Here is a 22748-nt window from a genome sequence, read left to right as displayed (position 1 = left end):
GCCCTCCCTCTAGAACCCTCTCTCTCACTCTAGAAATATCAGAAATGAGCTTCAAAATACACTAAAGGGGTATTTTAACGGAATGGGGGTCGGGTTTTAAATTAAGAAAATGGGTGCCCCGACACAGGTCTGCGGTCGCATATGCGCCCGCATAATGGTTATGCGGTCCGCAAAGTGACCGCAGAAATGGCCCTCAGGGGCCTAAACTTTTGGCTCAGGTATGCGACCAGTATGCGGTTCGCATACTTGTTCTGCGGTCGCATAATGCACTACAGAACTCCCTCCGCAGAAACTCAAGAGGAATTATGCGGTTCGCATATCGATTATGCGGTCGCATAATCGACCGCAAAACTGACCTCAAATTGGCCAAACTTACTGCTTCACTCTGCGGCCATTATGCGGTCCGCAGAGTGATTATGCGGCCGCATAATGGGCCGCAGAAACGCGTTCTTCTGCGAAACATTTTCCTCTCAGTCTGTAGGGTACTTTTCAATCCAAAAAGTCTAGTAACGCAGGAATCTATCTTGGCACCACGAAACCCCGAGTAATTTTGGTTAAATATTTTTACGGGTCCTTACACTTATGCATAATTATTTATCACATATATATTTCTGCATTCACTTTCAGGAATGAGTCCGCATTTACAATGCTTATCACAAGTCATACTTTTAAGGAATGGACTATAATCATGTGAATGTGTCTCGTATTAACAGACCACATTGATACATATTTCATTCACCTTTGAATGATTGTTTTGAGAACCCTTATTGTTTTCCTTTTTATAATTACCATAATGATGACTATTATTATTTTAGTCTTTGGCACGTCCACATTCATTGGTCAACCACTTGTCTTCATTTAGACTTATTATGTACCGCTACCACATTTACTTCAAGAATGGAGCAAATCAAGTGGGACAAGCTTCATGATTTTCATGAAAAATACATTATTTTTCTTTAGTCATCATTATATCATCAATATGATGCATTTTAACTCAAATCCAATGTCTTACCCATATAAAGACATGTTAGGCCATAATGAGTTGGAATTCGAACTCAACTCTTATTATCATGATGCACCGGAACTCACACCCGATATCTTATTCTCATAGTGCAGTGGACTTGAATCTACCGCTTTACCCTCAATCAATGTCATAATAGGCTAAACAATATTGAGATTCACTCTCAAACCCTGATTTTAATCACATGCCAAAAAAGTTGTACATAGCTAATTTGCAACTTAGCAAATCAAATTTTCTTTCTTAAATAAATGTACAAATCTCAAATCAGCGTAAAGCTTTATCAATTAGTTATAGCATCTAGTGAAATTATCTAGAGAAATAGAAGTTATTAAATAATAAACATTAGCAATTTAAATTTGGGTAGAAGCAAAATTAAAAATACTTCTTCACAATATCAGTAATCATAATAAAAATAATATAAAATTTATCTCACAAAACTGTTTTACTCTTGAAAAGAAAATTTTTGTTTTGAACACTCTTGAGTATCTAGAAAGTGAAACTATTACTTTAACATTTCAATGAAAAGTGATAACTAGTCTTACGTTTCTTAAAGAAACATTCAGGACTTAGTCTTACGTTTCTTAAAGAAATATTCAGGACTTAAAGAAATATATAAGCATAGCTTAATTGTATAATTTAAAATGATGATAACTACAACAAATTCATCTTTTAAAATGATCTGCTTTATATCCATCATAATGAATGATAAAATATCATTTCGTGTCCAAAATAATCAAATTTCTATACTAGTGTAGTTTTCAACTATCGTTTATATTTTTATTATTGTGGTGCTTATGCTTTTCTGAGCCGAGAGTCTATTGGAAACATGCTCTCTATCCTCAAAAGGTAGGGGTAAGGTCCCTATAACCCACAGTGTGAGATAATACTGGGTATGTTGTTGTAGTATTCAAAACGCTAGGAGTGGTTATAAATACATTTTAGATGCTAATGTAGTTCATCATATTAAACTGAATACAACACCCAAAAACACGTAAATATGCATAAGATTGAAAATAACAAAGTGACAGAGTTAAATCTGATTTCTAAGAAGTAAGGAATATAAAATTTGACCAGTATAAATGGATAAACTCCTACACTATGAAGAAAGATTAAAATAAAATTACCTAGCAGCCAAAAGGATATGAGAAGGCCGAAACCTTAGAAGTTAACAAGTGCCTACCATATTGTCTTTAAGAAAAATATAAAATAAGCAATTCGTGCGGATAACGTATTAAGAAACCTAGCTTACCATAATAATATATAACAAGAAAAACAAGTTAAGAAATATAGAGAGAAAGAGATGAGAGGTAACAAGAAAAACAAGTTACGAAATATAGAGAGAAAGAGATGAGAGGTTCTTATTTCTTCCATGTATTCAAGTGTGTACAATGTGATGCCCAAACCCTCTATTTATAGGATGATATTTAGGTAATACAAAGGGATACCATGAACATGATATTAACTATTGAGATCATGGAGATCATGTTTTCATTCAACCTTTCACCAAGTGATGGAGCTACATTGAAGCAAGGGGGTCAAGCTACGTTTGCTAGATTATTTTATTTTATGTATATTTACTATACGTTGATTCCCTTCACTTTTCGATGTATCTTATTATTTATATTTTGACACCCCTTGATGAAAATTCTGAATCCGCCACTAGTAGGAGGTTAATGGAGAAGAGTAGTGGGTGTTACTAAAGGATTGCGTATAGGTGTTCGTAACACGCAGCGGAAGACAATAACAATCCTAGGCAAATCTTTTCGTGTTTAAAATTTATTAACATGTCAAAGATTGGATCTAAGACGTACCTGGTGAAAAAAGTCTCGTTTCAAAATTTTCTTCGATAGTGCAAAAATGTTATGTGTATCCACACCGAGATCGATACTTGCTATCAACTCTTTGATCAATGAAACCTGCGAACAAATTGAATGAAAAATATTGTGCTTAAGTTTTTCTAAAAAACCTTCAGCCTTAAACGCAAGCATAGTATTTTTCCTTGTAATGAATATTGCTCTCCTGGTCTTTCGGTTCTACCGAATATTCTGTACTCCTACGTTTCTTTTGATGATACATGTATATATATTGTTAATCACCAACACTTTCCCATTAGGTTATGGAAAATTTAGAAACAGTAGTTTTCGGTTTTCCAAGTCCATTCCACAATTTAAATAATAAAGTAATTAATCCTTTAGCAAAGATCAGAACACTCATTAGTGTGCGACCCTATAGGTTCATACTAAGTCAGTAGTAAACTGATCACAATAATATACTAATCAAGGGTGGTGTGTAGCAGCACTCCTTAATTAACGGATATATACAATTTACTCTCAAGAACCCGTAAAAGAATAATGTAGTTATTCTTTCTGCCCTTATAGCTCTGAGTCACCCTAGAATATGGTTCATGTCAAATATAATCCATCATTGAATGACCTAAGAAACTCTTTTCTTTTTTTATTCAATTGCCCTGGCCAAGGTCTTAGTTTGGTTGTTTATAATTCATGATAACATGGAGCTTAAACTCATTACCAAGAGTCGACAAATTCCATCTTGATCAATCACTAATTATACAAGTATTTAATCGTACCTAATATCCTTTCAACTATCGCCCTAGGGCCATAGATGTCTAGTATCAAAGCACAATAAATAACTTGTCAAATACTATGACGATCTCAGGTCAAAAAAAACTCTTACATCACATTCTTCAAGAGAATATCCTATTGACAGTTTATGGTAATTCTAACCATTAGGAATTATCCAATGAGTTGGTTTAATGATCATATCTCTATATGTGTAACGACCCGACTTGTCGTTTTAAGCATTAACGCCTCATTCAGTGACTTAAGGTCTCGAGCAGCTTCGTAATATGTATTATGACCCGCGGGTGTGGTCGAGTTTGATTTTCGGAATATTCGGAAAACAATTGAAAGAACAATTCTTATTTAGAAGTTTAAATGGAAAGAGTTGACCGGAGAGTTGATTTTAGAGCAAACGACCCCAGAATAGAATTTTGATGATGTCAATAGTTTCGTATGGTGATTTGGGACTTAGGCGTATTTCGTATTTGGATTTGGAAGTCCGTAGGACAATTCGGCGCATTTTGGCGAAAGTTGGAAAATAGAAGACTTTTGAAAAGTTCGATCGAAGATTGAATTTTTTATAACGAGGTCGGATGTCTATTCCAAAAATTAGAATAGCTCCATTACCTCATTTATGACTTGTGTGCAAAATTTGAAGTCATTCCATCTTGATTTGATACGTTTCGGCGCAAAATATAGAAGTTGGAAGATTTAAAAACTCATAATTCGATTCGATGCGCGATTCGTAATTTCGGCATTTGTTTTACGTGGTTTGAAGCCTCGACTAAATCCGTATTGTATTTTGGAACATGTTGGTATATTTGGTTAAAGTACCGAGGGCATCGGGTGGATTCCGGATGGCTAACAGATCAATTTTGACTTGAAGAAAATTGCTGGAATTTTGGACTTGCTGGTGTGATCGCTTCTGCGGAAGCTTGATCGCAGAAGCGACCTCGCAGAAATGAGATGCTTCTCGCAGAAGCGACTGAAGAGGGGGAGCTGAGAAGGCCGCAGAAGCGACAACTCGTGCGCAGAAGCGCAAGCGCAAGAAGAACCGCAGAAGCGGCCAGTTGCGCAGAAGCAGGCAATGGCCTCGCATCTGCGATGCGCGCAGAAGCAGAAATGCTTCCGCAGATGCGAGGGTCGACTGGGCAGTGCACGTTCGTAGAAGCATGATTTTTCTCTCAAAAGCGAGCACGCAGAAGCGTAAAAGCACTCAACAGGTGCGAAACTCGGCAGAAACATAAGGATTGAACTTGGTCATTTTTTCATTTTTGTTTTGGAATTTTTGGAGCTCGAATTTGGGCGATTCTGGAGGTATGTTTCACAAGCTTGGTTGGAGTAAGTATTCTATATCCTAAAGTGATTATATTTCATGAATCTATGGTTATATTCATCGTTTGATTCGGATTTAAATGGAAGAAATCAAGATTTTTGCAAAATCTTCCAAAAACGAAAAATTTAAGATTTGGAGGTCGAGTTATTATCGGAATTTGATAGAATTGGTATGGTTGAACTCGTATCGGAATGTGTATTCGAATTTCATGAAAATTATGTCGGGTTCCGAGAGACGGGCCCCGCGTTGACTTTTGTTGACTTTTTAGAATAAATTTTTACGTCGACGTTTTATTATCCGGAATTATTTTCGATGAATTTTAATGAAGTTATACAATTAATTTGGATAGATTGAGCTGTCCGGAGGTCAATTCAATCAAGAAGGCGATTTTTGAATATCGGCATAACTTCCAAAAGGTAAGTATCTTGCCTAACCTTGATTGGAGGAATTGCCCCTTAGGCATCGAGTCTTATGTGCCATTTGTGAAATGTGAAAAGCCATGTACCGAGGTGACGAGTACGTACTCGGACTTATATGTGCCAAATATATTGGGTTAAAGTCTTAGGCATATTGTGTAGTAAATTGAATAATTGTTGGCACTTATTTAATCATCTATTTGACATGCCTTAATTCGAGTTTGTTGAATTTGTTTTTATATGACAATTTGATGTGATTATTAATTGTATATTTATGTGGATTTCGTGAATTTGGTGATTTTATTTCTTGGAATTAAATTTCATTATGGATTTTCCATCTATAAATAATTAATTAAATGAGCTTAAGGAGATGTGTTTATATAATTATTAAGAATTTGGATTAATGAAAGTGTTGCTCTATGCTGAGTAATTTTTATCTCTGTTGATTTTTTTTTTGAGGTTTTATACACATTATGTGGAGCCTTCATCTATTTGTTGTGGAATTAATTAATTTGTTACATCTTTGGAATTGGTTGTGGCCATTAAAAAAATTGTGATATGAATTGATTTTGTTATGTAGTCGTGATAATATTCCATGTAATTTTCTGTTGTGTTATTTGAGTTATTATTATTTTGAAGATATAAGGGCGGCATTCCACTGTTGATATTATGTGGGTATAAGGGTGACATTTCATTGTTGTTATGTGTATTGGAATATTGTCTGGACGGAGTGATAATGGTGGCTATAGGAGAGATAAGGGTCGCTATAAGAGAGATAAGGGTGGCAATAGGAGTGATAAGGGTGACTATTGATATTGTCAGGGCGGAGGGATAATGGAGGCTAATAGGAGTGATAAGGGTGGCTATTGTCAGGATGATATGTGATGATGTGGAGTTGTTGCGTTGATGATTTTTATGTGATGTTGTGATTTTTCTTGTGTTTATTTTTATACCTTGTGCAATTTGTCTTGTTGTTGGTAAATTAATAATAGTCTGATTTATGTTGAAATTGGGAGCCTGTGGCTATTGTCAGGCAGATTATGAAAAGAAATGTGGGCACGAGGTGCCATGAGTAAATAATGATGATATTGGCACGTGAATTGTCCGTGCAGTTGTGATATGAGATGTGGGCACGAGGTGCCATCATTAAATGATGATGATATTGGCACGTGAGTTGTACGTGCGATTGTGATAAAGAAATTGGCACGAGGTGCCGTGGAAATATGAAATTGGGCTAAGACCCGTACTTTATGATTTTGAAATGAGGTATCACATAGTGACTTTTATTCGAAAGATATTTATTTGACGGAATTATATTAGAAAGAGATTTATTTGAAAGAATTTTATTCGAAAGATATATATTTGAAGGAATTATATTTGAAAGATATTTATTGAAAGAATTATATTCGAAAGATATTTATTTGAAGGGAGTATATTCGAAATATATTTATTGAAAAGTATTATATCCTGAACAGTATTATTTGAGAAGCATATATGCGAAAGATTTATATTTAAAGGACTTGATTTAATTGGGTGTACTTGTATTTATTATTTGTTGAGCAATATTAATGGTGTTCTTGTTGCCATGCTGTGCATATCACTGGTTGATTTGTGTTGCCCTTATTGTTATTGGTTTCCTATTATTTTATATACTATATTGCACATGTTATTAGATTAGTGAGTGTCTTGACGGTACCTCGTTACTACTCCACTGAGGTTAGTCTTAATATTTACTGGGTACCGACTGTGGTGTACTCATATTACACTTCTTCACATTTTTGTGCAGAGCCAGGTATTGGAGATATAGGACTCGGACAGAGTTAAAGCAGGATCGCAAAAATTCAAGGTAGAGCTGCTTGGTCATCGCAGTCCCTTGGAGTCTTTCTATTTTATTGTACTGTTAATTATTAATCAAACAATATTGAGTATTCGATCCTTGAGATTATTCCATGTATTCAGTTAGAGTTCGTGACTCAGTATTACCAGTCTTGGGAGGTTGTTTGTAATTATAAAAATAAATAAATTAAAATATAATTGTAATTGGTTTACCTAGTCTTAGAGACTAAGTGCCATTATGACACCTGTGGTGGGATTTTGGGTCGTGACAAGTTGGTATCAGAGCTCTAGGTTCATAGGTTCTACGAGTCACGAACGAGTCTAGTAAAGTCTTGCGGATCGGTACAGAGACGTTTGTACTTATCTTCGAAAGGCTACAAAACTGTTAGGAAATTTTTACTTCTTTCATTCCCGTCGTGCGAAATTTATTGAATTTAAAATTTGAGCCCTTGTATCTCTATTCTCTCACAGATGGTGAGGACACGTGCTACCGGGTCAACTGACCAGGCACCCACGCATTTTGCTTGGGCCGCAAGAGGCCGAGGAAGGGTACATGCCACGACTAGAGCACCTGTTAGAACAACAATTGATGAGCTGCCAGTAGCTCCAGTTAGGGGACAGGTACCAGAAGCACCTGTTGTTACCCCCGGACTTCAGGAGACTTTAGCACAGTTTCTGAGTATGTTTGGTACATTAACTCAGGCAGGATTGATCTCTATTGCACCAAATATTTCACAGATTGGGGGAGTAGCTCAGACTTCTACCACGACTCCAGATGAGCAGGTTCACATTGGTCAGGTTCCGGATATAGTACCGATACAAACTGTTATTCCGGTTAAGCCTGAGGTCAGGCCAGAGGCATCGGAAGAAGAATAAAAGAGACTTGAGAGATTTTAAAGGTACAGTCCACCTACTTTCAGTGGCACAACTTCAGAGGATGCCCAAGGATTTCTAGAAAAATGTCACCGTATTCTCCGCACCATGAGTATTGTGGAAGTGAGCGGAGTAGCCTTTACTACATTTCAGCTGTCAGGCGCAACATATCAGTGGTAGGAATTATCCAATGAGTCGGTTCAATGATCATATCTCTATATGCATCATCTATCTATGTGATTTAGTTAATGAGATCAACTAATCTTTATCCCATAAAGACAATCACATAAATATTGATCTAACCGGATTACTAATGTCCAAATTAATAATCCTACGATCAAGAACAAATTTAGATTAAATTATAAGAAACTTCACTCTCATTATCATGATCTCCATCACAATGTCAAGTCTCAAAATTTAATCAAGGACTTTATCAAATTAATCAAGCAATTAATAATAATAATAAAAGAATATCAAATGCCATATATATTTTATATCAAATAACGTCCACAAAAATATGTTCAAATCATCAAATATGAGACTTAATTTAGGGCATATCTACTATATCTCTAACAGTTACTCTCTTAGAAGTTATGAACATCCACCATAATCAAGTATTTCATAACAAAAAATAATATTTTACCTTTTATTTTGAAATTTTAGAAAGTAATGGAGTAGTAGGTACTTATTCATTTTGGAGTATAATAATGTCAACAAATAATACGACATTGGTTGTAAAAGACCAAGTATATAGTGAATAATCAACTGTCGAATCATGAAAAAAAATGTCGAGTTTCATGTATATCATCCTAAACCTTTGTCCAAAAAAATAATTTTAAACGCTATAATGATAACAAGGAATAAGGTGAAGAATGAAAGAGAAAATGACCTTTTTCTTGTTTCTTCACATTTTATTGTGCTATTTCATAATTTTCAATTTCATTTGTTCTATCATTGAGGTAATGGAGGAAAAACATTTGTACGTTAAATAATTACCAGTATATGTTTTAATATTTACATGGTAATCTTTTCTTAAAAATAGCTTTAAGCCGAATCGGGCCATTGGCCCCTCTTTGTGGGATACAGACCAAGTCCGTATTAAGTATTCGGACCATCCGAATTCGGGTATTAAACTCAATTGCCATTTAGATTTTGATCGAAATAGGTCTACTTAAATGGTGAGGCTATGCACCGGGGTTCGAATCCCCAAGCCGACGTGGAGGAACAATAAAAAGTTAAACACGCTTCACAGTTAATAAACGAAAGAGAAAAAATTCTGAATCGAGTATTTTGGTGTGGAGTCGAGCCAAGGAGAAGAGAAACAGATGAGGGAGGATAATGATATGACCGGAAAAGGTGACAGTTGCTGCATCGACGGCAACAGCAAAAGCGTAAATCCAATCAAAGAGGCCGGAGTAGGAACCGGAGGGACAGGCTCCGGCGAAGGTGAAGTAGAAGGCGTATCATCATCGAAGAATAAAGGAAAATCGTGCAAAGGATGTCTATATTACTCGTCTACTTTCAAATCCAATTCTCGCAATCCTCTCTGTCTCGGCCTTAGCCGTTCCCTTCCTCAAGGTTCCCCTTCTAACCCTTTTCGTTTTTCCTCTTTTTTTCTGCCCCTTTTTAAATGTGTTGTTACTTGCTTATTGTGCATTTCTTTTGCTAATTTTTATTGCTTGCAGTGATTCCTGTTTTCTGTTTTTCGTGGAATTATAAGTTTCATAATTCAGGACTCGTTACAATTTGCAGCTTAAAATAAAGAAATTTCTCATGTTACTTACAGGTGAAATATTAGTATATAATGTTCAATGGCTCAGTAGAAAATGTAAAGATTCTAGTTTTACAGAATCCCTATTTGGTCCCAAAAGGCATATTATCGAAGATTGGAAGCAGAATGAATAATGAGGATTCATATATCCAACACCATCTACTTTAGGATTAAGGCATAGTTCCAAATTGGTCTGAGGTCTCTCTCTATATCGTTAGTGATACATGTTACTTGTGCTGTAATACTCTAAAAAGTAAGCATTTTGGGCAGCTGAGTTAGTTCTGGTCTGGTGATTCCATGTTATGTGAACTATCCTTTTGAGGAAAAATCATTTCTGCAGGAAAACGGGAAGCTAGAATCTCTGACGTACTCAATTGTTGGTCACATAGACCTCTGCTACTGTATCTCATTATGCATTGAATGTTCGGCTTTGTTGTTATCATTTATAGCATATTGAAAATTAGACCCTGTATTGAATGTGTGCTGAGGCTGGTTTCTGATGTTTGATAACAAGTACCTCGATATATTGTTGGGGAATCTGAGATGGAAGCTTCTAAAGAGGGTCGGAGCCTTACGGATTTTAGATATGCTTGTGTCGGTTATTCTGTATACTTGGATCAGAAATCTAGATCAACTGATGCTCAAGACACACAAACAGAATTGCCAGTCTGTGTTGGACTTGAGGTTAGCATTCTACTTTAAATGCTCAAGTTTGCTTCATGCCTTGTTTCATGTTTTGATGTGTTCTCGGGCATACATGGAGAGAAGGCAAATTAATTTCTGTAGGAGGTGTCATGCTTTGACATATTAGTTTTTACTTTCCTCTTTGTTCTTACCAGTATTGTGCAATTTAATCCTTTGATAGAGTTATAGGAAGATATAGCCACTAATAACTTCATGTTTTTTGTATTATTTCTGTTTACTCAAAAGAATGTTGCTCAACTAACTTAGATAGCATGGCGTAGGTTTTGGTGGATAAAAGACCCACTTCAGCTGATGCAGCTCCTGCTCCTGCTCGTGCCCAAAAGAAAGAAGGTGATTGCCATGACTTCATTTCTTCCCTGCCAAAAAATGTGTCTGATGTAATGCTATTGGTATAGTGTGTTACTGCTTCATGTGGATGTCTAAATTTGGTTCGAACATTTTTGTACATAGGGATGTGTTCTTGTTCCAGTTTCCCGAACATTATCATTTTCCAGTAACATTTTTTTCATAATTAATTACATGCTTGGTGAAAGTTTATTTTTTGCTTTACCTACTGCATTCCTTTATTTTTCTCGAAGTAAAAAATTCAGAAATATTCTTTATCGACAAATCCTCGTTGAAAACTTAAAATTACTTTTCTATTTGTTGCTGAAGAACTGTTTATCCTTGTTCATTTAAAGTCTAATGACTGTTTTAAGCTTGGAAGCGACATTATAAATAAAATAGGGTTAATTTCAAAGACCTCCCTTCAGGTTTTGCCTCATCACACTAATCTCTCTTGTGGTTTGTGATATTACGTTTACCTGCCTTATTTTGATCCTTTTGTAACAATTATTTTTGATCTATTTTTCATAAATAGGAAAAAATAGGCTCTGACTGATATGCCTTTTTTCCTAACTTTTGCTCTTTTGATTAATTTATTTCAATGAATATCTTCTTCAATTAATTCCTTTAGAACAGAAAAAGTTACGCTAGGAGTGACTGCGTGAGTGCGCTTCAGCTGTTTTATATGTCTTCTCATCATCTTCTATGTAAAAGCAATTAATCTTCCTATGAAGACACTTGGCGATGCTGTGTGCACAATCTCGTCGTTTATGTTCCTCTATGAGGTCACGAATGTTTGAAAAGTTAAAGTTTTTCTTTTTCCTTATTTTAATTACTACTTTCTTTTTTCCTTCTCATGTTTGGTAACTGAAACTCTACTATCTGGTGATGTTTGGCAATTGAAATTTCTACTATTTGGTATTAAAGACATCTAACTATTGTTCCTTCTATCAGAGTGTTTTTATATCTGTCATTTCCATTTAATAATTCGAATATGAAGTGCAGTGACCATACAGAAGTGGTGAAATTAGAGCTCGCAAGAGGAATTACTTCTTTTCCTTTACCTTTTTTATTCATAGTAGTGGAAGTCATCTCAAAGATTATGTGAAAGCTCTGTTGTTGAAGAAGATGTTCATTAAAATAAATTCAAAAGAGCAAAATGTTAGGAAGAAAGGCAAATCACTTAGATGATATTTTTTTTTCCTGTTAATGAAAATAAATTAATATAATTGTTACAAAAATCAAAATAAGGGAGGTAAGCGTAATATCTCAAACCACAAGGGAGGTTAGTGTGATGAGGCAAAACCAGGAGGGAGGTCTTTGAAATTTTCCCAATAAAATATAATGGGCATCCGGCAAGATCAAGGTTATCGAATTCAACGTTTTACATCCAGAATGGAATGGCTGGTTTGACCTTTTGAAGTTGTCCGCATAGCTCTTTTCAATCAGGACAAAGAAAAATACTACCAATGCAAAAACAATTGTGCTTTTGAAGAGATTATAAATCCAGCAGTAACTTTAGCCACTTGGGACCGGGATCTATCCAGTACTCATATTTTGTTTTCCAGCTTTTCAACCTTCAACAAACGATCTCTCAGGATTTTAAGATGTCCTTTATCTGTAGAAATCAGAAGTTTGAATGCTGATTTTTTATCATGCTGATAGAAAACTTATATCTGCATACTATACTCTTATGAGTACCTCAAACATCTCCTCACACCATTACTTGTTGGTCATTAAACTAATGTCTGAGGTTTTATCTGTGACATGTATTTTTTAGCTCATCTGTATCTTTTATGAGTCAAGCGAGAGTTTCTAGGAGAAGGTGGCGCACAAGTTCCTAGTTCGGATTCAAACATATCTTTTCTGGCTTCTTTGTGTACTATTTCATGTGTTACTGTTGTTGCCTCTTCCGCGCATAATGTATAGGATCTTTAGCAGATGACAACCTCTAAATGTGGCATATTATTGAGTAGTTGATGATAATTTGATATGCAATGCAATTCAGCATCTTGTTCTGTAAAGTTCGTTACCCCTTGCAGTAGTATTTGGAATATTACATTTTTTGTGTTTTGGTTTGATCATTGGCAACCTAATTTGGTTCTTGTGTTTTCTTTTAACTTTTTTATTTGTAAAAGATGGACATGGAGTTCCACAACCTCGATCACATAAACCAACTCATGCAGCTGGTGATGAGTTCCTTACCAGGCAAGCAGTGTTTGAATATTGATACATGATGTCTGCTTCAAGTGAGGCACTATAGAGTTGTTTGATGATGTTTGTTCCCTTGAAAATACAGGTTTACCAGGAACGCTAACTTGGTTGCAATGGGAGTAGCCAAGAACTTGCGGAAAGTGGGAAACCGTATAAAAGAAAGTGTTGATGACATCTTCTATCGGCGGCCAAAGTAGGATTATTCTAATCCTGAAATAGAAGAAATGGATTGAAGAGCATTGAGCTGAAAACTGCTCCACCAAATAATGTTTACCGTTTGCTTCATTCGCCTTGGAATAGGGGAAACTTGTAATATGTCTTATGAGATTTATTTTGGTGTTTCTACTATTGATTTTTCATTTAAGGAATGCTCTTATTCCAACAATATCAAAGTAAGAATCTTTTATTTCTAGTTACTATAATTGTTACTACTAATAATTCCTTAGATTTTACTTAAAAATATAAAGCAGGACAAACGTCACGTAAAAGTAACCTGCATTCCTTAAATGAAGGACGCCAGGTTCTTGCCCCGTGGTTGTGGCTAAGTAACTTCTTTTTTCTTTCATTTTTTATTTTCGGTCAAGATAACTTCCGCTCTTTTTTTCTTAGCTCGATCATATTCTATTTCATATTCCAATTTTACTGGTTATAAAATCCAAAAAGTGAATGTAATATTATCCTATCTTTTGTGTGTTTGGTGTGATGGAAAATATTTTTTGAAAATAAGTGAAGTTTTTAGCGTTTAGTTGCTAGAAATGATTTTTTATCATTTAGTATTCAATAAAACTATGTGATTAACTAACATTACTACTATCAATCTTCAAGAGATATATTTTTTACTCTTTAACCAAACTCAAAAAAGACATTTTCAGGAAAATATTTTCTAAAAAGCTCCTTTCTTTTTTGCAAACCTTTTACAAGGATCCAAATTATATGACGCGCATATATTGCTTGCAATTGCTGGCGGTATTTCTCTTTCGGGAATACTCCCTGAAAATGGAAGCTGAAAGGAGGAGCAAACTAAGGTTCAAACATTATTAAAAACAATAACCAAATAAAGAAATCCTGAACTATTTCATTATCCCCAAGAAAAACGTGTTCCGTCATAAGAATACCATTCACTTCTACTTTTTGATTCACAAATTCAACTGTATACTCAACAACGATCGGAACCACGAAGACGATTGCTTCGCATGAATTCAAATGGCCGCATATGCGGCATGTAAACGGGTCGGATATTTTGGACCTAAACTCGGAGCTATTTCCGGACGCAACCGATTCCACGGCACACTCATTTCGAACCCTTCTTTCAACGGCAAGCGCTTGTTCCTCGTCGACACTCTAGCTCTTGTAATAAGTATTTCTTTTCTTTTCTTTCTTTTTGTTGGCTTTTCATTTTTTATGCTGCTTCTATTACAAATTGAAATTGAATGATGAGTAGTATTTGATTTTTCATTTTTTCAATTGGCCTAAGAATGAATTACTACTGTTTTTTCTTTTGTTAGGTGAGAAGACTGGAAGCACAAGGGGTGCCTACGAAGCAAGCCGAGGCTATTACTGCTGCCATTACTGAGGTTTTGAATGACAGCTTGGAAAATGTTGCTCAGACTTTTGTTTCTAAAGAAGAGTTGCAGACAGTACGTATATTTTTTTAAAAAAATTTATACATGTAATTTTGAATTAATTCACCTTAAAATTTATACTAACGTGATATTATTTTCATCTATATAGCTTGAGATGATTCAAGAATCCAAGTTGTCCAAATTTAAGTCCGAAGTTCAAAGCTCTCAGGTATCAGTTCTTCACTGTGAAATTTGTGGATTCACATTTTGATGCACTGAGTATGGCTAATTTAGTTTTGCATTGATTGGTCTTAAAGAATTTTCATGCTTTTTTAATAAAAAAGATGCTGTTGGTGGAAATTTTTCTGCTTTGTCATTGTGTATTTTGGTAAAGGTTGGGATTTGGAGTGGTATTATGCTGAATGAGTTGGTCATCCATTATGCATATGGCCTTTGGGAATTATCAAGGCCTTTATTGAAGGAAAATGCTCTCTTCCAGAAATGGAGTGATCTTACGGGAGAACTCTTCACACCAGGAAGATATTATAAAGGGCTTTCTTTTTCTAGATATCAGCCATGACCAACCATTGCATGAACTGCTAAGTGCTAAGGACCCATTGATCCAATAGTCTCACATTGATTCCTTCATATGTTTCGATTGGGCAAATATGCCAATAATGATTTGGATGGTTTTCTCCTAGCTCAAAACTTGCATTTTTGCCCTGTTAGTCCTCCAACGCCGAACTAACTTAATTTTTCTCCTAAGAACTAGTCGTGTACTGTCCGCCTATTGCTACTGCCCCCTCTTTTTTTTTTTTTTTTTATCTTTTCTTGAGCCAAGAGTCTATCGGAAACAACTTCTCTACCTGCTCAGGATAGGGGTAAGGTCTGCGTACACACTACCCTCCCCAAATTCCACTTGTGGGATTACACTGGGTTTGTTATTGTTATTGTTGTTGAACTAGTTATGTACTGTCAAATAAAAGCCTGGTATTTAAAGGAGGAGGGTAGAGGGGCGGGCTCATTGTTCACTGAGTTTCAAACTGTGCATTGGCCCTTTGGGATTTCTTGGTTATTAAAAAAGAATCATTCCGCCGGTGCATTAGAGACGTGTAACATGTGTGACCGTTTTATCAAAATTGCGTGTCCATTATCCTGTTGGTTCTTAAATATACTCACATCCGCCCACATACTACTGGACCTTTCCCTTAAGGAAGTTGGTTAATAGATGATCAGAAAAAATACAGTTATCTGCATATTGATACTTGAGATATCAGTCTGTTCTATAATGAGCCAATCTCAGGTGTTTAATTTTTTTGTATGATCTCAGTTGTTTAGTTGGTATGCTGATTGTATTATTTAAAATGTTTAGTGAAGAATATACTTAGTAGTAAAGAGCGATTATTTATACGTACATCACGCTGCTTCTGGGTTTAGTGTCCGACTTGATGTTGCAAAAGCTCGGCTACATCTCGATCTGAGTATAGTAACATGAATTTAATCTCTTAAAATGAATCACCACATAGAATAGCCAGTGAACCTGTAAATAGTGAGTTTTAGATTAATAGCCGCTTTAGTTAGTATCATTCATGATTGCGCGTCAGTGTGAATTCTCTTTTCCCAAATAATCTGCTTTACATTAGCATTTGACTATTGTTTGAAATAACTATTTGAACTTGTATGTCAAATATTTGCACTAGTCAAATGAAAAAATGTGAACTGCATAGTGCAAAGGGATCTGCTAGAAAGTTCTTTTTTCTCCATACCTTGAAACTTGATTTGGCAGATGTATGAAGAGGTGATGAAGATGGTAATGTATGTGGCAATGTAAGGATTTGGTGCAAGGTCTGAGTACGTTGAGTAGGTGTAAGTTGATTAACACTGTTTGTACGACAGGAGGTGAGGTTCTGGGGAGGTGTGGGGGCTTAATAGATGGTAGATATTGACGATAAGGAGGAGCCTTAGATGTGGCACAAGTGAAATTTCAGAGATGACATGCTGCTTTGAGAATATGCGAAGAAAGGACGAGTTAAAAACTAAGTGACATCTGCAGATAGATATTCTAATTAGAATCGGGCGAATAGCCGTGATATCCCTCCTGACCTCAAGAATATCCTAGAACTAATTTAAATTATACACTTAGAAGCACAATGTGTTAATTTCTCTTTCCCAAGGGTCCATGTTATGGAGAAAATGCTCTCTTCCAAATACACTAGTTGGTCGTGCATATAAAGTGTTGTAAAAAAAACTGGAATAAGGAATCTGATCTATAGTGTAATGAATGCATTTAATTTATGAGGTAGCAATATGTAAGAACATTAGCTAAAAACAGAATGGAAAATTAGAATGTACAAGCAGGCTGCATGTTGTTTCAATCGAGTGTTTATTTTCTTTCAGCTATCCTCTGTTGTCGGGAAGTGCATATTAACTCAAGACGTATGCACCACACTGTGCTAAAGGAGATCTAGTCCAATTATTACAATCATGTATGGAGACTGCACGAGTATCTGCAGCTTGGCTTGTACCTTGTAGTGGAAGTTCTGTAGAGGTTGAGGTAGTAAGCTCTCATGACTCATGATTTGTTCTGAACTTCGGTCTTGCATTAAAAAAAGTGCTCAAGAAGTTACTTAGTAGTTAACTGTGCTAGTCAAGCGACTGGCTGAAAGGAGATTAAAAGGATGATTAGGAATGTAAAGGTAGACTTTAAAGTCAAAAAGGAAAAGATGATTAGCTCGTTTTTGTTGAATTGCCATTTGAGAACCATTAGCTACTTTAATGGCTAAAGTTGACGACAAAGAATAGCAAAGAAAATGTCCGATCACCAAGGAAGAATGACTATGAAACATATGCAATAGAATTTCCTGACATGGGGGGGCTATTTGAGGAGACAACTGGTGAAATGTTTGGGACTGGAGAAACTCATTACAGTTTGCTTCAGGTAGGGGAATAATGTTCTGCATATGTTGTCTATGGATTCTTCGTGTGAAGCATTCTGGTAGCCGCAACATGCAGGGAGTAGCGTTTCTCTCGAGTGTAACCAGTCTCGTGACAGTAATTACATTGAGGGCATGGCGAGGTGGTTTGGTGGAACATCTTCTATTTTGATTCTACACCGTTTATGTGGTCAAAGTAGCAGTCTGTTGTTTGAGAAGACATGACTGGATCAGGGGGTACGGCGAGACATTGTAATTGAGTTAACTAGTCATCAATAGTTGGAATGGAAGAGCAGGCTAGATATGGTTGCTGAGTGAGTCGCGTTTTGATTGGTGAGGCGATATGCGATCCGGTGCTTGATTAAAAAAGGAGATGAGATCATGTGAGTTTATGTATTGAACTTTACATAGATATGTACAAAGGTGTATTACTAATACGAGGGTAGTGCAAATTTGTAAACCTCTAATTCTATATGTCTATTACATTTGGATAATTTCTTTTTTCATTAATGATGATTCATGGGTGTCCAAACTTGTAAAATGATTCATGCTTTATTAATTCGGCGATCCAGGAGAACCACTTTTCTCTACTGCAACATGAAACTGAAAAACTCAAAAGTGACATAGAAAAGATGCGCAGTGAATTGAGGTTGGCCTTCACAAACTATATTTTCTTATTATCATTTTCATATTACAGTGTGCTTGTTTTGAAATTTGTAATTTTTTCCTCTGGTTTTCGTTTTGGGTTATTACAGGTATGAAATTGATAAAGTCACTGCTGGCCATAGGTTGGATCTCAATCTTGAAAGGGGGTAAGGAGCTACTGTCACTATTTTATTTTGTGCATTATCTTCAGTATCTTTGTAGGTTACGTAACCAGTCACATAATCATTAGTAATATGTTTGTAGATAAACTGTTAGTCAGCTGTTTACGGCTAGAGTCTAATGTTGTGCTTCATTTGCAGGAGAATCCGGGATGAACTAGCAAATCAGAATCAAGAAACCACTAACCTCACTAACAAACTTGACCGAGTAAGTGTAATACGCAACTATAAATTGACATTTGATACCTGTAATTAGAACTAATCCATTCTGCCTCTTTATGTAATTATGTTATCCCAGGAAATTCATGGATTAAGGGCTCAGTTGGAAGCTGCAAAATATGATGTTATAAAATATTGTATAGGTACCCTTGTCTCTATATCTGCTGTTGGGTTGGCCGTAGTCCGTATTTTGAAGTAAGTGGCTGAAGTACAATGCTAATTATTGATTAAAAAAATATTGTTTTTCAACATCCTTGCTGCTCAATGGATAAAGCAGAGTTGTTTGACGCCTAAATCCCAATCGCATTAGCAGACATTATAATTACTGGTCTAAGGGTACGCGCTTTGCGCGTGTACCCTATATCAATGAATATATAATTTAAAAGATTACAAAAAAATATTAAATAATGTGAGTTAAAGAATAAAATAAAATAACAAGTATAAGTTCTTAAATATGATGAACATTGATCGCTTTTAGCTAGTTAGCTCGATAAATAAATAATAATATAAAATTTTAAAAAATACTCTAATATTAGAGTTAATAGTTTATAAAAAATAACGTAAATATAGGAAGCTAGGAAGCTGTCATTTATTAGAATGGTTATAAAAAGAGATAAAAATAATAATGATTATTATTTTTAATACCTTTTGTCTTATGTTGTTACAATTTATTGCTTTATGTTTGCATTTTTAGCACATTGACCTTTAATTCTATATTGTAACTAATTTTGCTCTATTATCTTATTTCTTTTACTACCAATACTCTTTTTATAAAAGCATAGTTATGTACCTTAAAAAGTTTATCAACTCGAAAAATAATTTTAGTTACATGATGATTTTGAAAAATAAATTAAATTTAAGTCTTTTACTAATTAGTTAATTCAGAAATTTAATTATTTTGTCTTAACATGAAAACATATTTTTTCGCATTGGGGCTTCATGCCTTTATAATAATATAAAAAAATTAAACAATTCTAAACTCCTTTCCTACTCGAATAATATTATTTTCTTCATCAAGTTTTTGTGAAATATTTAAAAACTACATTCAATAAATGATTATGTACTTTATATCAATGACTATACAATTTTAAGAATAACACAAATTTTGTTAAACTATATAATTGAGTTATAAAATAAATTTTAACAATCACAAATTCTTGAAAATAACTAATATTGATCATATTAGATGTTAACTTAATAAAGAAAAAAATAATTTCACACAAAATTATTCTAAAACATTATCATAACTTTAATATATGAGTTCTGCATTGGTTTCGTAGCTTAAACAGAGTTGAATATACAATATGTTAGACTTGTATTTAAATATCATGCAATAAAATTATATTTCTTGTTGCCTTAAAATATATATTATATTTTCTTAAGTACCTAATATGAACTCCATCTTATATGAAAAACATAAAAAGACATAGTACGTAGGTTTAGTTATCATACGGAAATTTTAATCGAATGGTAATATAAAATAAATGTCACAAAAATTAAGGTAGAAAATTAATGCTTATTATTATTTTTCTATAATAATTCAAATTTTAATTGATAAAATTAATTTTTTAAACCCTTGAATTATAGTAAAAGAGAAACGATAACTGAAATAATGGTAATATCACAATGGAAGGATATCACAATGGAAGTTTAGCTTTGCTTTGAATGGCAAATACTCACGCTATGTCACGACCCAAAATCTAACCATGGTCGTGATGGCGCCTATCGTGTTACAAGGCAAGCCTATTTCCCAAAATATTACTACTAAATCGATTATAAGAATTTAATAAAATATTTTCAACATTTGAATTTTTCATAAACTAAATCAACTCTAAATATAATTATAGAAAATACGGAAACGAGTCCCAAACATCGGGGTGTCACTAAGTCATGAGCGTCTAAATCTCTGAACTAAGGAATAAAACTGTCTAACTGTCAATACAGTCCAAAAGAAGAAATGATAAAATGAGTAACAAGGTCCTGCGGACGCTAGCAGCTACCTTGCAGTCTCCAACGATAGCCAGCCTGAACTCAACGATCGCCGCGCTCTAACTCACCTGTATCTGCACATAAAGTGCAGGGTGTAGTATGAGTACAACCGACTCAGTAGTAACATAAATAACTAAGGAACTGAGTAGTAGTGACGAACTAAGTAGAACAATTCAATTATTTCTTTATCACAATTTAAAATAAACAGGAATAAACATGTAAATTCCATCAACTCAATAAATGCTACAAAGAAATTAACGGGTAAAATGCAGCAACACAAAAAGCAATGAATCCTTATAGCAATGTCACTCCATCACTCAGCACTCGGCTCTCGGCATTCGCACTCAGCACTCAACACTCAACACTCAATAGGTACCTGCACTCACTGGGGGTGTGTACAGACTTCCGGAGGGGCTCTCAAAACCCAAGCGCTAAGCACGGACAACTCACATATCCTCACAACCAGGCCCTCGGCCTCACTCAATCAATATCAATACCTGGATCCTCACGGTCAACTCACGTGCTACGCGGACAACTCACGTGCTATGGTATCAATACCTGGATCCGCATGGACAACTCACGTGCCTCAATCAAATACCTCACAATAGGCCCTCGGCCTCACTCAGTCATGTACCTCTCTAGCCTCACCATCATCAACAAATAAGGGAAACACAGCCCACGTCAAGTATCACAGCATATCAGCAAAATAATAGGGACTGAGGTAAACATGTACAATAATATCTATGACTGAGTGCAAATAATCTGAGAATGAATAAAGCCTAAGCATGATCTCTAACATGAAGGCAAACAAGTTCAACAACAAATAAACACATAACCACAGATAATAGACATTAGGCCTACAGCTTCACGGGACAGACCAAGTCTCAATCCCTTGCGGTGCACACCCACACGCCCGTCACCTAGCGTGGGTATCACTTCCAAACAATCACGTGATGTCAAATCTCCGGGTTTATACCCTCAAAGCCAGAGTTAAAACTGTTACTTACCTTAACAGTGTAAAATTCTACTCCGGGATGCCCTTGTCTCTAGACTCGGTCTCCAAAAGCTCCAAATCTAACCAAAATCAGAATACTACTATCAACATAGGCTAAAGAATCAAATTTCACAAAACAACTACATAAATAGGCCAAAAATCCGAAATCGGCCAAAACCCAGCCCCCAGGCCCACATCTCGAAACCAGTCAAAAATGGCAGAATAATAATCCTCGTCCTCTCCCGAGTCTAACCATATAAAATTCATCAAATTCGGACTCCGTTTGGTCCCTCAAATCCTCACTTAAAACTCTCCAAAACTCAAATCCAAACTCCCTCAATTTCACCCTAAAACCCTACTAATTTCATGGCTAATTAGTGGAAAAACATCATAAACGCGTGTAAATAAACCCAAGTAACTTACCTCACTGATGTCTCGTGATTCTCCCTTAAAAAATACTGCCCCAAAGCTCAAAACCGTTCAACAATGGTGGAAAAAGGGCAAATATTCGTGAAGTGTGATATATATAGGATCTGCCCCAGGGATTCCGCACCTGCGGGCCCTCTTCTTCGCACCTGCGCGGCCGCACCCGCGGTCCCAGGTGCGCACCTGTGAAAGTCACTTAAACGCCAAGCTTCGTACCTGCGGCTACCCCTTCGCACCTTCAGCACCTGCGAAGCCTGCCCAGAGCCCTCCTTTCCGCATCTGCGCTCCAGGTCTCGCACCTGCGGGCTCGCAGATTAGATGCGACCTCCAACTCGCACCTGCGCATCTTGCGTAGCCCAGCACTGCTCGCTCCTGCGGACTCCCCTTGTGCACCAGCGACCTCGCACCTGCGACTCCTTCTTCCGCAGTGCGGAAATAGCAGAACAGCAGCATCAACTGCATTTTCCAAACTCCAAACTTCCCGTTAGCCATCCGAATTCATCCCGAGCCCCTCGGGACCTCAACCAATAATTTCAATAAGTCATATATCACTACCCGAACTTAGTCGAACCTTCGGAACACCCAAAACAATACCAAAATACCAAATCAACCTCGGATTCAAGCCTAAGAACTTCTAAACTTCCAAAATTCGCCAACGACGCCGAAACCTATCAACCACGCCGGAATGACCTCAAATTTTGAACACACATCACAAATGACACTACA

General features: G+C 35.9%; 2 protein-coding genes across 2 annotated transcripts; both read left to right on the top strand.

Moving 5' to 3' along the window:
- The first annotated feature begins 9218 nt into the window (after positions 1 to 9218).
- On the top strand, positions 9219 to 13491 carry LOC107795116 (uncharacterized). Its single transcript, XM_016617702.2, has 5 exons — positions 9219 to 9639; positions 10347 to 10516; positions 10798 to 10867; positions 13000 to 13069; positions 13161 to 13491. The coding sequence occupies exons 1-5, from the start codon at positions 9387 to 9389 to the stop codon at positions 13270 to 13272; spliced, it is 675 nt and encodes a 224-aa protein (XP_016473188.1). The 5' UTR covers positions 9219 to 9386; the 3' UTR covers positions 13273 to 13491.
- Positions 13492 to 14054: 563 nt separating this feature from the next.
- On the top strand, positions 14055 to 18861 carry LOC107795115 (protein FMP32, mitochondrial). The gene is made up of 7 exons (XM_016617700.2): positions 14055 to 14425; positions 14581 to 14712; positions 14807 to 14866; positions 18143 to 18219; positions 18326 to 18382; positions 18536 to 18602; positions 18693 to 18861. The coding sequence occupies exons 1-7, from the start codon at positions 14279 to 14281 to the stop codon at positions 18810 to 18812; spliced, it is 660 nt and encodes a 219-aa protein (XP_016473186.1). The 5' UTR covers positions 14055 to 14278; the 3' UTR covers positions 18813 to 18861.
- The last annotated feature ends 3887 nt before the right edge of the window (positions 18862 to 22748 follow it).

This window comes from Nicotiana tabacum, chromosome 17 (genome assembly GCF_000715075.1).
Source record: "Nicotiana tabacum cultivar K326 chromosome 17, ASM71507v2, whole genome shotgun sequence".
Lineage (NCBI taxonomy): Eukaryota > Viridiplantae > Streptophyta > Magnoliopsida > Solanales > Solanaceae > Nicotiana > Nicotiana tabacum.
The sequence above is the reverse complement of the archived record's forward strand: the minus strand, read 5'-3'. Positions and strand labels throughout refer to the sequence as shown.

What these genes read in the sequence shown, in the direction of transcription:
- LOC107795115 (XM_016617700.2), top strand. Translation starts at nt 14,279, where the DNA reads ATGGCCGCATATGCGGCATGTAAACGGGTCGGATATTTTGGACCTAAA. An exon ending in AAGATGCGCAGTGAATTGAG is followed by an intron (nt 18,220 to 18,325) that starts GTTGGCCTTCAC and finishes GGGTTATTACAG; the next exon opens with GTATGAAATTGATAAAGTCA. An exon ending in GATCTCAATCTTGAAAGGGG is followed by an intron (nt 18,383 to 18,535) that starts GTAAGGAGCTAC and finishes CTTCATTTGCAG; the next exon opens with GAGAATCCGGGATGAACTAG.
- LOC107795116 (XM_016617702.2), top strand. Translation starts at nt 9,387, where the DNA reads ATGAGGGAGGATAATGATATGACCGGAAAAGGTGACAGTTGCTGCATC. An exon ending in TCGTGCCCAAAAGAAAGAAG is followed by an intron (nt 10,868 to 12,999) that starts GTGATTGCCATG and finishes TATTTGTAAAAG; the next exon opens with ATGGACATGGAGTTCCACAA. An exon ending in GGTGATGAGTTCCTTACCAG is followed by an intron (nt 13,070 to 13,160) that starts GCAAGCAGTGTT and finishes TTGAAAATACAG; the next exon opens with GTTTACCAGGAACGCTAACT.